Source organism: Oryctolagus cuniculus, chromosome 9 (assembly GCF_051225735.1).
Source record: "Oryctolagus cuniculus isolate XC-2025 breed Fujian yellow rabbit chromosome 9, ASM5122573v1, whole genome shotgun sequence".
NCBI lineage: Eukaryota > Metazoa > Chordata > Mammalia > Lagomorpha > Leporidae > Oryctolagus > Oryctolagus cuniculus.
This window is the reverse complement of record NC_142875.1, coordinates 14,059,035-14,076,339: the sequence shown is the minus strand read 5'-3', so window position 1 is coordinate 14,076,339 and position 17,305 is coordinate 14,059,035. Positions and strand designations below refer to the sequence as shown.

The 17,305-nt window shown below is 56.2% G+C and overlaps 1 protein-coding gene across 2 annotated transcripts in view; it reads right to left on the bottom strand.

Annotated features, from left to right (window-relative positions):
- The window catches only part of STK24 (serine/threonine kinase 24), an 87,606-nt gene that overhangs the window by 15,387 nt on the left and 54,914 nt on the right, over positions 1–17,305 (bottom strand). For both annotated transcript variants that reach the window (XM_089303486.1, XM_089303487.1), the window contains exons 3-5: positions 10,543–10,599; positions 462–570; positions 65–222 (exon numbers count right to left, since the gene is read on the bottom strand). In XM_089303486.1, coding sequence (XP_089159612.1) covers positions 65–222; positions 462–570; positions 10,543–10,599 — 324 coding nt within the window. The remainder of the gene's footprint in view (positions 1–64; positions 223–461; positions 571–10,542; positions 10,600–17,305) is intronic.

Below are 17,305 nucleotides of genomic sequence, written 5' to 3'. Positions count from 1 at the left end.
ACAGCAGCTGTGGGCACAGGAGGGGGAAGCCCAGCCCAGGCACCTGCCTGGAGCCCGCCCTTACCTTCGAGTCGTAGGCTGACTGCTTAATGACCTCAGGCGCCATCCAGAAGGGGGTGCCCACAAAGGTGTTCCTTTTGATCTGGGTGTCTGTCAGCTGGCCCGCCACTCCGAAATCAGCCAGCTTCACCGCCCCGTGTTCGGACAGCAGGACATTGGCCGCTGCGAAGGAACCCAGGAGGTGTGATGGCTGTAACGGCACCGAGGAGACACGCACATCCTCTCCCCAGCTGGACCATGTGTCGCGACAGCCGTCACGGACCACACTGCCCACCTGAGCTCAGGAGGGAGCCCCGCCCCGCAGTACTCCACTGTCCATCAGAGCCCAGGAGGGAGCCCCGCCCCGCAGTGCTCCGCTGCCCGTCGGAGCCCAGGAGGGAGCCCCGCCCCGCAGTGCTCACCTTTAATGTCTCTGTGGATCTTCTTCTCCGAGTGCAGGTAATCGAGTCCTTTGAGGATCTCTCTCAGGATGGTGGCGATCTGAGTCTCGTCCAAAGGGCCAGGCTCTAACTGACGAGAGAGGCAGACACACTGTCACTGAGACGGTGAGGGAACAGACAGTGCGGGCAGCAGAGGCAACACCGAACACCTGCACTTAAACAGGCACTGCTGTCAACAGGACAAGCTGCTACAGGGACCCCAAGAGCCGGCTGCGGAACAGCACTGCGGCCGACAGGCGAGGCGGGGCGAGCCTGCCAGAACGCGGGTGCTCCACGTGGCACCTGCGGACCCGACAGCCAGCCAGCCAGCCAGCCCGCCAGCCCAGAGCACTCGCCTTCACTGACCCAGGACACGGCCTCATGGAGTTCATCAGCAAGTCGTAAGGAGGGCAGTGTGCTTTAGACCAAAAGGCATGAAAATGTAGACGGCTCTACCTCGGGCAGCGCTGGGACTGACACATGCCCATTTCCTGGACAGACATGACGAGCCTTCCCTGTGTCTCAGGAATCCTCGAGTGACTCCCAGAAGGATTTTGTGGGGCCCAGTGTTGGGGGGGAGCCGGGACCCGCCCCCAACTGCCTACACTACAGTCTGCCTCACGCCAGGCACTCCTTCCTGGCTCACCTCTGTCAGGCCCACCCTGGTCTACACCACAATCCCCAGACTTTGATGCCTCTCCTGATACCATGGATCACTGGCATGGACACACCCAGGAGGAGCCTGGGGCTCCCGGCTTTCTCCCCTCAGGACCCAGCTGAAAGAGCTGGTGCTGGCTTTTCCTCGTCTGACTTCCTATTAGCTGCTCAGAGAGAGACAAACTGTCTGGGGCCGCCACCCGCCGGGAAGCACCCCAAACCCTAGGTGAGATCTCTCCTTGGACTGAGACCGCATATGCACACTCTGCTCCCCTGAACTGACATCTCCCAGAGTCGTCTGTCCACGAGTTTTTTTCAAGAAACACATTTCTGCCTTTTCCACGTGTACTTCTCAGTGTTCACAAAAGGCAGGAATTTTCATTTTCACAATGAAGATTTCTCACCACCTACGGGACGCAAGCAAGAAGAGATGCCAGAACACGTGCCCTTGTTCACGGCACCCTGCTCAAAATCACGTCACAGAGCCCGGGCCCACTTCCTCCCCAGCGCGTCTGCTCGCGCATAGCAGCAGCAGCTGGCCCTGAGTCCCTGCCTACCCCCGGTCTCTACAAAGGAAACAGCAGAGCTGCCTGCTGCCAGTACCACGGGAGACAGGAAGAGTCGAGGGGGCCACCATCATGGCTCAGCACGTAAAGCTGGTTTGTGTCCCGGCTGCTCCACTTCTGATCTAGCCCTCTGCTAGCGGCCTGGGAAAAGGAGCAGATGATCCAAGTGTTTGGGCCCCTGCACCCACATGGGAGGTCGGGATGAAGCTCCTGGCTCCTGGCTCCGGCCTTACTCAGCCCTGGACATTGTGGCCACTTAGAAAGTGAACTAGTGGATGGAAGATCTCTGCCTATCCCTCTAACTCTTTCAAATAAATAAATCTTCATTTTTAAAAAAAGAGAGAGAGGACAGAGGTGAGGAAAAACAGACAGAAAAATCTTCCCATGGACAATTACGGGCTGCAGCCGTGATGAACAGACCTGTGGCTAGGCCCTCTGAAACCTGGCCAGCACTCCGTCCACCACCAACACAGCCGTCAGGGAGTAGACTAGAGACACACTATACAGTGGGTGTGTCTGAGGGTTTGCTACAGAGACTGGAGTTTGAACCACTGGACCAAGAAGGCAGGACCGGTCCTCACGCAGTGCGTGGGCACTGTCCAGTTGGCCAAGGGCTGGGTGGAAGGCAAGGCACAGGCAGGTCTTCTCTCTGTGGGACTGGGCCTCCCTCCTTCCCCTGCCCCTGGACATCAGAGCTCCAGGCTCTCTGGTCTCTGGACGCAGGGACTCGCACAGCAACACCGCCAGCACTCTGGTGCTCGGGCTGACTTGGCAGGGTCTGCCGCCTCGCAGAGGGCCCATTCCGGGACTTCTCAGCCCCCATGCTGACGTGCGCCAGTTCCTCCAGCAAGCCCCCTCTCTCTCACCTACCCAGCATCTCCCTAACGCTCGTGACTCCGACAGCCCTAGCACCACCACGTGGAACTCACTCACAAGGCATCAGCTGCTCTGCACCATGGCGGTCCTCGCCAGGTCACAGCAGGCCGAGCTGTGTTCTGGGTCACACACCAGCACTGTCCATCACTGCCACTTCTTTCTCTTATTTTAATTTGAATGGCAGAGACAGAGAGATCTTTCACCCACTGTTTCACTCCCCAATTTGCCACAAGAGCTGGTCTGGGCCAAGAACTTCACCAGGGTCTCCCATGTGGGTGCAGAGGCCCAAATACTTGGGTCACTTTCTGCTGCCTTCGCAGGTGCCTTAGCAGGGAGCTGGATCAGAAGCACAGTCAGGACCCAAACCTGCGCCCGTTCGGGATGCGGGTGTCACAGGCAACAGCTTTAACTCAGTGTAGCACAATCCTGGCCCCCACTAGCACTTCTACGCAGCATGAACATGGCAGACGCTGTCATTAAGACGACTGTGAAGAAAGCTGCCGGAACGGATTAGACTGCGTCCATCCACCTGTGGGTATCTCCCAGTCCCCCTCCCCTGCATGTCGCCCCTCTTTCCTCTGGCATGGGCACCCTCAGACAGGCACACGGCCCCAGCACAGACCACATACCTGGGCCCTGCGGCGGTAAGACAGGGCAAGTGACAGAGCTCGGAACCGAGCACACATGACACACAACCCCTCCTGCTCTTGGCCCCGAAACACTGGCAGATTAACGGGACAATGGCTGCAGCCGTGGGAAGCCAACGGCGACAGATGGCAAAGCCACCTCCCCCATACAGGTCCATGGCGAGGCTGTGGACCGCTGACCCCCATGTGGGAGAGAAATCCACGTCCAGCTTGTGTGAGACAGCGTTCCGTGCCACTGCACCAGCAGCTTGACCTACATACTACCGAACACCACCTCACCGTGTAAAGCTCACGAGCTCACGTCGTGTGCTCATGTCCAAGTCTGTCACCCATGTCTGCCCGAGTCAGAGACCGACTGCCGCAGCACAGCTCCTCCTCAGATTCCAAGGCCGTCCTGGCAACACTGACCCAGCTTTAATCTGCTACGCCTCCCAGTGCCAGGCCCTCTGCTGCGGAGCCGGGCTTTATCCTCCATATGGCGCCTTCCAGCACCCAGGGCATGAGGGACCGACCGTCCTCCCCGCTGGACAGCAGCCCGTGGGAGCACCTCGGCCCACCCTCTGGTCACTGCAGGAAGCCCTGGGCCTAGTGGGCGCACACCAAACATCCGAATGCAACACAGCATCACTCGCTAGGCTGCGAAACCAAGGCACTGGGAGTGGAGACGCCGGATTTCGCTGGCCTACGTCACGGCACCCTGGAATCTGCAGGAACTGGAGAGACCACTCACACAGGCAGCTTCCACAGAGTGGCTCGGGGATCCCACTGACAATTTCTATTACTTTCATATTCTTTTAAAGGAGAAAAAGAAAAAGAACGACAGACTGAGCAGATGCAAACGTGTACAGAGAGCACAACACGTGCCCTGACACACTGCGCTCTTACTAACTACGCCGTCTCTGCAGTCTGCACGCCAGACCCCAGAGGTGCCGCTGGGGAGAGTGAGGACGGATGCAGCACCAGGGAGCAGGCGGGCAGTGCCCTACAGGACGCAGCTCGGGCACTTCTGCGCGGTCCTGGGCGGCACGAGCACGTGGCAGGCGTCTCAGCAACCAAACACGCAGACACCCTCACTGCCAAACCCCAGGGGAGCACTGCCTTTCGGCCATGCCCTCAATCACTTTTTTTTTTTTTTTAAATGATTTATGTATTTTATTTCAAAGTCCGAGTTACAGAGAGGGAGGGAGAGAAAGAGCTCCTCCATCCTCTGGTTCACTCCCCAGTCGGCTACAATGGCCAGAGCTGCGTCATACCAAAACCAGGAGCCAGGAGCTTCCTCCACGTCTCCCCCAGATGGGTGCAGGGGCTCAAGCAGCTGGGCCATCTTCCGCTGCTTTCCCAGGCCATAGCAGAGAGCTGGATCAGAAGTGGAGCAGCTGAGACTCAAGTCGGCGCCCATATGGGATGTCAACACTGCAGGCAGAGGCTTAACCTGCTCCACCACAGGACTGGCCCCACCATCTTGTTTGATGTGTGCAAGCCCAAAGCGGTCAGGACGCTCGGCCTGGTCTGAGGCCAGCCCACCTGTACCCCGTAACCAAGCCCAGCCCTTTCAGGCCCACCTGGGAATCTGTCTCAAGCATTCTATTCAGCCCCGACACCTGCTAGCAGCACCTGGCAAGGGCTCTGCGAGAAAAAGAACTGTGACAGCAGACAGGCTCCGCCGCCTCCAACTGCCCCCGAGGCAGCAGGCTGGCAGTCTTCTCTCTGTCCCACATGCCAGACACCTGTCTCCACTGGAACCCTCAACTGCAGACACTGTCACACGTGCTCCAAAGGCAAACGTGGGGCTGAGCATTCGCATTCAAGTGCCGCGTTAAGCCGCCTGCATCCCATATCCGAGTGCTGGGGTTCAAGTCCCAGCTCTGTTTCCAGCCCCAGCTTCCTGCTAACGCACTCCCTGGGAGGTAGCAGATGATGGCTCAGGTACTTGGGTCCCCTGCCTCCCACCTGGAGACCTGGACGAGTTCCCAGCTCCTGGCTTTGACCTGGCCCAGTCCTGGTCATCGCAGGTATCTGCAGAGTGAACCAGTGGATGGGAGCTCTGTATCTGTCTCTGAAAAAAAAAATTAAAAAAAAAAAAAAAAAAAAAAGCAATCTTGGGTGAAACACAGTGGCCAACTCCTTCTCCTAAGCTGAGGTGTCACTGAGACCCAATGGGAGGAATTAAACTAATGTGTCGTGTCCTCCATAAGGTGGAGTGAGGTAGACCATGGAAAAACATACACACTGTAATTCAAATGACATAAAACACTCCCGAGTTTACAGTCAAGGGCGGGGAGGGGCTACAGAAAGACAGCCTCAGACCAGAGCGCACTGCAGGCTTAGGACTTTTCATCGCTGAGCGCACAAAGAGAAAAGGATGAATCTAGAAAGACATGACGAACAAGCCAGCAAAGAGTGTCCGGTTGCAGAGATGGCAGGAACTGCCATGTGACCAAGACACTCACGGGCCTCCCCCATGCAGGAGCCCACGGGGTCCCAAATAAACTGTCCTGGGCCTCTTCAGAGACACAGACCCAAAAATATCAGACAAAAATTTTTATTCAAAGACACAGGCTCCAAATTCATTTATTCTGCTACATGGTGTCAAGTTTTATGTATGACAATATTCTGGTTTTCAAGGTCTTTCATAAGCATACAATAGACCCTCTCTAAAGTAATCCTAATAGTTTTTAACATTCAAAACCGTAATTACTACGGATAAGACAAGACATCCAAGGCCCAGATCAGAGGATCTGAGTTCAGCTCGTGGTTCTGGCTCCAGCTTTCTGCTAACACAGATCAGACCCCAGGAGGCAGCAGTGATGCTTCAAGGAACTGGGCCCCTGCCGCTTATGCAAGAGGCCTGCACTGTGTCCCCAGATCCCAGCCTCAGCCCTGGCACAGCCCTGGCTATTGCAGTCATTTGGGGAGTGAACCAGCAAATCGGAGCTCTCTCCCTCTGGTTTTCCTGCCTCTGTCTCTCAAATCAATAAAATCTAAAGGACTAATTATATCATAATTACTGAAGTGTATTCTTTCTTTGAGGGTTTGGGGCAAGTCAACAGAAAAGGGAGGAAAGACAAAGACAACAAAGTGGGAGGCAGGGTGGGTGTTTGGCCTAATGAAGAAGACCACGGGGCTGGCGCTGTGCCATAGTGGGCTAAGTCTCTGCCTACAGCGCTGGCATCCCATATGTGTGCCAGTTCGTGTCCTGGCTGCTCCTCTTCTGATCCAGCTCTCTGCTAGCTCTAGCCGTTGCGGCCATTTGGGAAATGGACCAGAGGTTGGAATACCTTTCTGTCTCTCCCCTTGTCTGTAAGTATACCTCTCAAACAAGTAAATAAAATCTTAAAAAAAAAAAAAGCCCAGGCCAGTGCTGTGCCGTAGCAGGTAAAACCACCGCCTGCAGTGCTGGCATCCCATATGGGTGCCAGTTTGAGTCCCGGCTGCTCCTCTTCTGATCCTGCTCTCTGCTAATGTGCCTAGGATAGCAGTGGAAGATGGCCCTGCATCCATGTGGGAGACCCTGAAGAAGCCCCTGGCTCCAGGCTTCAGATAGGCCCAGCTCTGGCCAATGCAGCCAACTGGGGAGTGAACCAGCAGATGGAAGACTTCCCTCTCTCTGCCTCTGCCTTTCAAATAAATAAATCTTTAAAAATCAAAAAACAAACCAACAAAAAACCCACAGTCCCTATCAGAGGGCCTGGGTCCAAGTCCCTACTCCTCTCCTGATTCCGGCTTCCTGCTAATGTGTACTCTGGGAAGCAGCGGGTAACGGCTCAAATATCTGCATCCCCGCCATGCACAGAGGAGGCCCAGAATGAGTTCCTGGCTCCTGGCTTCAGTCCCTGGACATAAAGCCATTGTGGGCATTTGGAGAGTGAATCAGTGGATTCTCACTCTCTGCCTCCCAAATAAATACATTTAAAAATTAAATAATGAGGCCGGTGCTGTGGCGCAGCGGGTTAAAGCCCTGGCCTGCAGTGCCAGCATCCTGTACAGGCGCCGGTTCAAGTTCCGGCTGCTCCACTTCTGATCCAGCTCCCTGAGAACAGCCTGGGAAAGCAGCGGAAGATGGCCCAAGTACTTGGGTCCCTGCACTCACGTGGGAGACCTGGAAGAGGATCCTGGCTTCTGACTTTGGATCAGCTCAGCTCTGGCCATTGTGGCCATTTGGGGAATGAACCAGTGGATGAAGACCTCTCTCTCCTCTGTCTCTACTTCTCTCTGTAACTCTTTCAAATAAATAAAATAAATCTTTAAAAAAAATCAAACAAACAAGTTGGAAAGTAGGGGGCGGACAGCTCAGGGGCCAAGGCTGGTCACAGGCTCCGCAGTGGGCGTGCGAGGGCCAGTCTAGTTCTACCTGTGGGCTGGCACAGCTGACCCTGGCTGCTGCTGCTCCCTCACTGGTGACGTCAGAGGACCAGGCAGTCAAAGCAGACGCTCGTTTCTTGTCGCAAGGACGGTTTCTGCCCAAGGTGGCTGGTGGTTTGCCGGGACGCCCAGGCCATATGCTAGTACACGGTGAATTCTGCACTTCCTTTTGTAACGTCGAAAACTTTACAGACTTTACTCCCAAGCTCCTAAGAAAGCAACCACTAACGGCGTTCAGCGACAAGAAATGCTGTTCTGAAGGACTCCACGTCAAAAGAACAGCCCTGCCCCAGATGAAGTTCACTGAAGACACTGTAAATCCCATCTCGCCCAGCGCAGCCTGTTCCATATCCCTGCAGTACTTCCGGGGGGGGGGGGGGGGGGGGGGGACTGAAAAGCTTTTGCCTGCAGCGTGTGCTCATACATTTACGGAGAGGAATCAGGGCATGACATACGATTTATCCAGCTATTTTGTTTTCCCCAGGTTAATGCATATTTTACACCGCATTACTTTTTTCTTAAAATCTTCCTTAACAGCATTTAAATCCAGTTTCTGTGGCTTATGACAGTGTGCAATTTCCTAAATTGGGTACATGAACTTCCCAGAAGCACATGCAGTGTGAGAAGGCTACCTTCCCAGCCCACCCGTTACTGCAGGCTGAGTGCCCTTTACCCAAAATCTTTGGGACAAGCAGGGTTTCAGATTTTGAAACTTTTCAAAATTGGGAATATTTGCATATTTCTCTTGGGTATAGGCCCCAGGTTTAAATATGAGACCCATTTCTGCTTCATTTACACCTTCTACACGTAAGCTGAAGGTAACACTATTTCTAATACTCTTGTGCCTCTGACAGTGACCCAGCACGTGAGGCCAAGTGTGGGGTCTCTCCTGATGACACTTAAACAACTCCAACTTCGGAGCACTGTGCATTTCAGAACTTCAGACTAGGATACTCAGCCTGGATTGCGGTGAGGAACAGAGCTCTCCCATAGAGAGTAACACCTGTGTGGCCCATAACTACTGAAACCATGCTGCCTTCTGCCCAGTCTTCCAACAACTTTCCATCACGCAAGACGGAAACACTACAATGATAGATTAAGGCTGCCTTGGGAGTCACTGCTCACCGAACAGCCGAGTTTGTATAGGAAGGGCCGTTGAAGACAGCCGACTACCTGGAGTCACGCACAGCCACAGCAGGGAAAGATGTCAGCGGCTAACCAGCCATGTCAGTTTTTTAAGAGAAATCCTGTGTTCCCAGCATGACAGGATATGCCCCCTCACTGGCATGCATCCCATCCAAGCTTCATTCAAAGTTACATTTTACACAGTCAGCAAGTAACATCCACTGCTCTTAAGACACTCTCCACCCCTGTGTGATGCCCTGTGTTGTGTCCTGTGTGCACTGCCCGTGTGTGCCATCTGAGTGTGTGCTGTGTGCACTGCCCTGTGTGTGCCATCTGAGTGTGTGCTGTGTGCACTGGCCCATGTGTCCCATCTGAGTGTGTCCTGTGTGCACTGCCCCGTGTGTGCCATCTGAGTGTGTCCTGTGTGTACTGCCCCGTGTGTGCCATCTTGTTTGTGTCCTGTGTGCACTGCCCCGTGTGTGCCATCTTGTTTGTGTGCTGTGTGCACTGGCCCGTGTGTGCCATCTGAGTGTGTGCTGTGTGCACTGCCCTGTGTGTGCCATCTGAGTGTGTGCTGTGTGCACTGGCCCGTGTGTGCCATCTGAGTGTGTGCTGTGTGAACTGCCCCATGTGTGCCATCTGTGTGCTGTGTGCCCTGCCCCATGTGTGCCATCTGAGTGTGTCCTGTGTGCACTGCCCCGTGTGTGCCATCTGAGTGTGTCCTGTGTGCACTGGCCCGTGTGTGCCATCTGAGTGTGTGCTGTGTGTACTGTCCCGTGTGTGCCATCTGAGTGTGTGCTGTGTGCACTGGCCCGTGTGTGCCATCTGAGTGTGCCCTGTGTGCACTGGCCCGTGTGTGCCATCTGAGTGTGCCCTGTGTGCACTGGCCCGTGTGTGCCATCTGAGTGTGCCCTGTGTGCACTGCCCCGTGTGTGCCATCTGAGTGTGCCCTGTGTGCACTGCCCTGTGTGTGCCATCTGAGTGTGTACTGTGCGCACTGTGCACCATCTTGTGTGTGTGCTGTGTGCTCTTCCCTGGGTGCGTGCCCAGCCCCACGTGGGCACTGGCGTCTGGTGCCCTTGGTGCACCGTCACGTGGGCAAGCAGTGAAAGCGGTGCATGTGCACTCCTTGGCCTGACCCCTGTCCACTACCAGGTGCCCTGCCTCAGTAATCACACCATGTCTCCTCCTCCTGGGATGAACAAAGGACACTCTTCTTAAGCAAGTTACCACACGACCATCTGAAACAAGGATGTTGACAGCTTCACAAAGCTAACAAACCACTTTCAGAAAAATGGCAGCCCAGGTGAGCTGGGCTTCTGGCACAGGGGTAGGAGGCCACTAGGGACAGCCAAGCCCCTAGCGCAGTCTCTGGGTTTGAGGCTCAGCTCCACTTTCCAGCTGGTAACGGCTCAAGGACTCGGGTCCCTGCCACCCCCAGGGGAGACCTGGAAGGAGTTCCAGGCTCCTGGCTTCATCCTGGCCCAGCTCCAGCTATTGCAGGTATTTGGGGAGTGAGTCAGTGTGATGGAAGGTCTCTCTCTCTCTCTCTCTCTCACACACACTTTAAGACAAAAAATAAAACTTTCAACAACAAAAAAACTAATTCCAGACAAAGGTCTTTATTTCTATTAAAGAATTCATTGGTTTCCAGGAAACAAAAAAACTGGCTTCCAAAGTAAATTGCTAATTTTCAGTAATATGCAAGTAAAAATAAAAACGAAATAGCTTGGCTCCTTTTTCACACAGCTTAAATGACGGAAACAAAGGGATCTGTGCAGGAAGACCTTGAACCCAAGCCTGACACCACGCACACAGCACAGCACTCACCAGATCCAGGGCAGAGCCTCCACCGAGATACTCCATGATTATCCAAAGCTTGGTGTCCTACAGAAACACAACGAGAAAGCAGGGAATTATTCCAAAAACAAATAAAACCAGGAGTAATTACCTTAAATAAGCAAGGGGTATTTCTCGCTATTACTTTGGAAGTAGAAACTTTTATTTGTTTGTTTTTTAAATATTTATTTATTCATTTGAAAGAGTTACAGAGAGAGGAGAGGTAGAGAGAGAGAGAGAGAGAGAGAGAGAGAGAGAGAGAGAGGTCTCCCATCCATGGTTCACTCCCAAACTGGCTGCAACAGCCAGAGCTGTGCCGATCCGAAGCCAGGAGCTTCCTCCTGGTCTCCCACGCGGGTGCAGGGGCCCAAGGACTTGGGCCATCTTCCACTGCTATCCCGGGCCACAGCAGAGAGCTGGATCAGAAGAGGAGCAGCTGGGACTAGAACCAGTGCCCATATGGGATGTGGCGCTTCAGGCCAGGGCATTAACCCGCTGAGCCACAGTGCCGGCCCCGGGAGTAGAAACTTTGTAAATGCGTGTCAACAAGGACATCTGGCTGAAGGTCCGGGCACGTGTTCCACGCTACAGACCCAGAAGCTCAAGGAGGAACAGGCACAGAAGGCCTCCAGAGCCCCGAGCCAGGGCAGCCACCACCGCTCAGACAGGAGCACGGACAGCGCCCTCCCTCCCGGCCAGAAGTCAGCGTGTGAGGCGGGCAAATGCTCTGCGGCAGGGGAGGGCTACCACGGCTTCCTGCCCGCCCTCGGCGGGGGGTGGCACCCACCTCAGCTTCCCGCCCACCCTCGGCAGGGGGCGCCCACTTCAGCTTCCCACCCGTCCTTGGCAGGGGGCGCCCACCCCAGCTTCCCACCCATCCTCCTTTCACAGAAAGGCAGCCGGTGCCCAGTCGCCCAGAGCTGCCGCACTCGCTCTAAGCTGCTGCGGCAGGTCCTGGCCCCACGGCAGTGCCTTCTCCTGTGTCCAGTCATCTTTCTGAGACGCACCCATCTGTCCTTGGGACCTCCAGAGCTCTCTGTTCAAAACACAAGGCCTGAAGCCCCATGCCTTGAGAACAGACGAGCCAGCCCACACCGCCACCGCCTTTCTCAAGGAAAGGGCCTTGAGGGAGGGCCTGGACCGTGTGGGCCTGGAGCTGAGCCCTGGGAACTACCTCCTCCTCTCTCAGCTTCAGACTGAGGCTGACCTGAGAGTCTGGCCTGCGGTCAGGCACCAGCAAGACAGCTGGTTGCATCCAGACCCAGCCATGGGGCACAGCTGGGCCTGCGTGTCTACAGGTTCCAAATGGGCTGGATCAGCCAAGGCAGGAAACACGGCATCTGAGCTGAACGCATACAGACCTCCACTCTTGGTTATTCCCTGAACGGCACAGTGCGGCAGCCACTTACATAGCATCTACGTAATATTAGGTATTTGAAAGTTATCTAGAGATGGGCTGCAGTACATGGAGGGTGGGCACTTGGCACAACAGGTAAGACACCTGTTGGGATGCCTGCACCCTACATGGGCGTGCCTGGGTTTGAATCTGAGCTCTGCTTCTGAATCCCCGGGCGGCAGCAGGTACTGCTTCAAGTGCGTGGTCCCTGCCACCTGGAAGGCAGACCCAGAGGTCCCGGCTCCCTTCTCTGGCCTGGCCCAGTCCTGGCTGTTGCAGGAATCTGGAGAGTGAACCAGCAAATGCAAGATCTCTTTCCCTCCTTTGCCTTTCAAATGAAGAGCTGCAATGAACTGACAATTCAATGTTAAAAACAACTTTTAATCCAAGTGCATGGATGAGCAGGCTCTATGCAAACAATACACCATTTTCTTTTCCTTTTTTTTTTTGGACAGGCAGAGTAGACAGTGAGAGAGACAGAGAGAAAGGTCTTCCTTTGCCGTTGGTTCACCCTCCAATGGCCGCCGCGGCCGGCACACTGCCCAGATCCAAAGCCAGGAGCCAGGTGTTTCTCCTGGTCTCCCATGGGGTGCAGGGCCCAAGCACTTGGGCCATCCTCCACTGCACTCCCTGGCCACAGCAGAGAGCTGGCCTGGAAGAGGGGCAACCGGGACAGAATCCGGCGCCCCGACCGGGACTAGAACCCGGTGTGCCGGCGCCGCAGGCAGAGGATTAGCCCATTGAGCCACAGCGCCAGCCTGCACTACACCATTTTCTACAGGCCCTGCACATCTGCTGATCAGAGCACTTGGGGGGACCTCGGGGCCAGTGCCCTGCGGTGACTGAGGGACCCCGGCACTCGCATCAGCGTCTGCACTCAGCACTTTTGCAGGAAGCCCTCGCTGTGGCTCTCTGTCCGGGCAGCACACCGGGGAGGGGGCTTCGGAGCCCCCTCGCAGCTCGCACCACGCTGATGCTCGCCCGCCTCGCTCTTCTGCAGCGGCCCCACCTCCAGCCCTTCCAGTCAGGAAGGCGCTGCACCGCCGGCCCTCCCCACGCCTGAGCAGGCTCCCGGTGAGCACCTACTGGGCTGGCTTTCTCTCGGGTCTATTTCTCTGTATGTCCCCCACACAGCAAGCCAGAGTGCCGGGGAGGGCGCCCTGCACGCCGTGGCTCAGGAAACGCTCACCATGGCCCTCGGTCACCACCACGGGCACCCGTGCTGCTGGCACTTCCCCCTGAGGAGCAGCTGCTGCCCCAGCGGGGCGTGCACAGCAAATTCCTCTCGAGCTTAACCTGATTCCAAGTCTACATAAACAGCCAGAGGTTAATGTATGCAGATTCCATTCGGAAGCTTCTGCAGTGACTTCACTGGCCTGTCTGAGGTCTGCCTCATCAACACACACACAGCACTCAGCAACCCTCCCCTCACTGCACCTGCTGCCTGGAAAAGGCTCAGCTTGGGCCGGTGTCAGATTTCAAACCAGCTGCTCCCAGAGAGAGAGAGAATTCCTCAGCTCTGAAGCTTCCCACAAGTACACGTGGGAGAGGGAGTCACGCCTCGGCAGTCCTGCTCCTGGCATCGCACAAGCAACCTGAGGCCAGAAATCCGTGATTCCAGGGAAAGCCAGGTCTTTCTGGATGACACGCGGGATCTCCACTGCTGTGCTCTAAGGAGACCTGGACCCCTTCTACCGTTACTCCCCCTAACTTCAGGGCAGCCGTTTGACACCGCTCCCACCCCTCCGCCGCCAGCATGCTAGGTAGGCTCTGGGAGCCTCTCCGCTCTGCAGCCAATTGCAGGACACGACACCTGGACAGCAACCTCCTGCTGGCAGGGCACCGTCACCAGGCTGCTCCTTGAAACAGCAAGAGCCAGGCGACCACACACACCAGTGTCTGCCAGCCACCCAGACAATTCGCACACTCTTCACGAGTCTACGCAGCAGGGCAGGCAACCACCTGCCTACCCGCCTTCAGCAGTGCTAGGTTTGCCTGTCAAGGGAGCCCTCCCAGGACGCGCTGCCTTGCTCTCCTGTGTCTTCCCGAGACCTGCGGGGCACAGGAGCAACCAGACCACTGGACGTCTCCAGCTGGGTGGCTCCAAGGCCAGAGCTGCCCCTTTCTGTCCAGTTCCCTCCCGGGGTAGGGTGAGGGTGCCAACTAAACATGAAGTCTGCTGAATTCAAGGACTGAGCAGGACGCCTGATGTCCTCATTGAGGCCACTGCTTCCTAGACACCTTGGCTAGGTCCTAGGACCAATACACTGGCATGTCCTTGTCCCCACTCCCTCTGCTGTCAACGTCCAGGCATCGGACACTGCACTGAAAGCACGTGGAGCTTGCCTGGCAACCTCCCTTTCCAGTTGCTCAGTCACCCTGGGAAGACAGATGAAGCCGGGTGAGCCCGGGCAGCGCCTCTGCTGCCACCTGCGGTCGGCCCTTGGCTCTCTCCCCAATCCCCAGCACTCCAAGGCATAGCTCGCAGCTGCCATGGAGGGAGAGCTGGGGTGGACAGTGGCTGCAGGAAACAGCAGGGCAAGGCTGATCCCACAGCCAAGGGTAAGCATCAAAGACAACCTTAGGCAGCAGAAGTCCAGGAGTAACACAGCAAAGCGCCTGCCTGCAGGCCCAGACGTCTGCCCTCCGTCTTCCTGCACACTGCCACCCACCCTCCACCAGCTCCGCTGGGAATCAGTCAGATGCCTTCTCCTCTCAGCTCCAGATTCTCTGCTGCTTTTTTCTTTTAAAGATTGACTGACTGATTTGAAAGTCAAAGTTAGAAAGAGAAGGAGCAACAGAGGTATCTTGCTTCCACTGGTTCACGCAGCCACAACGGCCGGGGCTGGGCCAGGCAGAATCTGAAAGTGAAGTTCGGCCCGCATCTGCACCACACTCAGAGGCCCCAGGTCCCATAACTGGCACAAACGCTGAGGTGGAGATGACAGAACAACAGCAGAGGTTTGATCAGAACAACCCGGGGGTCCCAGGCTTCCCTGAGTTCTTGGGTTGCTTTTGTTTTGTGTTTCAAGGGCCTGCCTGCTCAGCTGATGTGCGAGACACCGGGGGCTGCAGCCTGCCCGGCCCTCACCAGCTGCACAGGCTCCCCTGGAGGAGTCCACGGCACTCCAGCCTCAACGGCATCACCTCATGACAGCAAACAGAAGCAGGTCGGGGGCCCAAGTAGTGCCCATGCACTGAAGGCCAGGCCCACAAGGGGCCTGTGACCCTGGGAGACGCGCAGCCCCCGCCCCCCACTTCCTCTGTACTCAAGGCGCAGAATACCGGCCCTGCCGGCCCAGAGTTTACTTGTTCATCCCTCTAAGTGATTCGCCCAGGACACAGAGCGCAGCGTCCTGAAGGGAAAATGAAAAGGATTAGGCCCAGGCTCTATGGATAATGGAAAAGTGGGAAAAGACAGACACTCAGCCAGCCGGCAGACACCCCAGAAGAGACTTGGCACGCTGGGGTTTCCACTGCAGCTCCAGCAGGGAACGCCTGAGCCGCCCCTGAAGGGCAGCGGCTGGGCCGGCCGGGGAAGGGATGGGAGGGAGGAGAAGGGATGGTCCGGGAAGTAAGTGACCCCGTTCAGCTGATGTGGCACAGCGTGAGAGGGCGACATCCTTGGGGTGCCAGCTGGCGGAGTGCCAAGTCAACTTAACAAGCCACAGGGAAGCAACAAAACTCCTGCTGTTACAGCTACAGCGCATGTGACAGAATGAATGCAGAGAGAAAGAAAGAGGAGGAGCATGGCATCAGCAGAGTGGGGGAAGTGCACGCGGCGCCACTTGGGACATCAGCATCCCGGGTCAGAGTGCTGGCGCCATCCCCAATCCCAGGTTCCTGCTAGTGTGCACCCTGGGAGGCAGCAGGCCGTGGCCCAAGTACCTGGGCCCCTGCCATGCACTTGGGAAATCCAGACGGAGTTCCCAGCTACTGGCCCAGCCCCAGCTATCGTAGGAGTCTGGAGAATGAACCAGTATGTGGAAAAGCTCTCCTCTCCCATCTCTCAGCCTTTCAAATAAAATGAAATGAAATTGAAAAAAAGAAAGAAAACCACAGCAGCTGAGGGCAGGACCAGAGACATCCTACAAGTGACACTGCCGGGCATTCACCATGGCTGGATGGGTACCCAAGTCAGAACCAAAGGTGCTGAGTATCCGAGTCCAAGATACTAACGGCCTGTGAAGACCCCACGTGGACAGCTGAGGCAGTGTGCAGAAGGTTGTTTTCCTAAACCACCAAAGTTCGGGTGTTCAACAATTAACAGCACAACTAACCAGGTTCCAACAGGTCCGATCCCACATTCAACAGAGGAGGGTGTTCACAGCACTCTGTACTGTGTACTGACTCTACAGTACACGACAGTGAGCACTTTATGAACCTGTCTACACACGGCAGTTAGCTGCAAAACGGCCATCTGGTCTTGGCTTGAAAAACACGGTGCTGCAGATTTCAGTGGAAATCCTTAGCAGCCCACGTCTTCTGTGTGGCGGCTATCTCGTTTTCACCTTCCAGTGCTATGTCACGAGGTTTCTGGTGCTCTCCAGATCGTCCATGTGGCCACTCACATCGCCGACTCCCCTGATGACCTGGTCAGACCTGGTCTAAGGTCTACCTTGCATCTGCTGCAGAAACGTCTGCCCCACCCAGGAGGGATCCTGCCCGGTCATGGGTCAGTCTCGGCCATTTCCCTGGATCCAGCTCGGCAGCACCGGCTCAGCCAACACCACACACTGGGTGACCTTGCTGGGACATTCGGGCAGGTGCACCGGGGCGGGGGGGGGAGGGGCGGGCGGGCGGGGGGAAGCTGGGAACGTGGCTTCGGAAGGTCAGCAGACAGGCTGGCCCCAGAGGAGGCCGTCAGCAGCACCACGGAAACGAGTGCACGGGTCCCACTCAGAACCCCACAGGAGCTCCCACAGACACAGGAGACAGCCTTCCCAGAGCTCCCCGTCTCTGACCCGGGAGGAACGTCCTACCACAAATCCCTCCTCCAGGGAATCCCCAGCCCAGACGACCACGGAACGACCGGCACTCCTGTGCCCACGGAACGACCGGCGCTCCTGTGCCCACAAACTTCCTCACAGGCTCCCAAAGAATTCCTCAAGAAGTCTCTGTTCCTAACAGCCTTTTCCTGTCCCGCCTTCCCCACAATAAGCCACCTCTGTGCTGGCGCCCCCTGCGTCTTCACCAGTTCAGTGTGCAGGCTCCGAGGCCCTGAGCCCCGGAAGGCAAAGGCGCTCCCCTGTTCCCGTGACAAGTGCTACACTCAGGCCGACTGTCAGGCGGAAGGGCTCTAGGGCTTAGTGCTCTTCAGGTAACAGGACGACTCAGTCATCACAACAGAACACAATC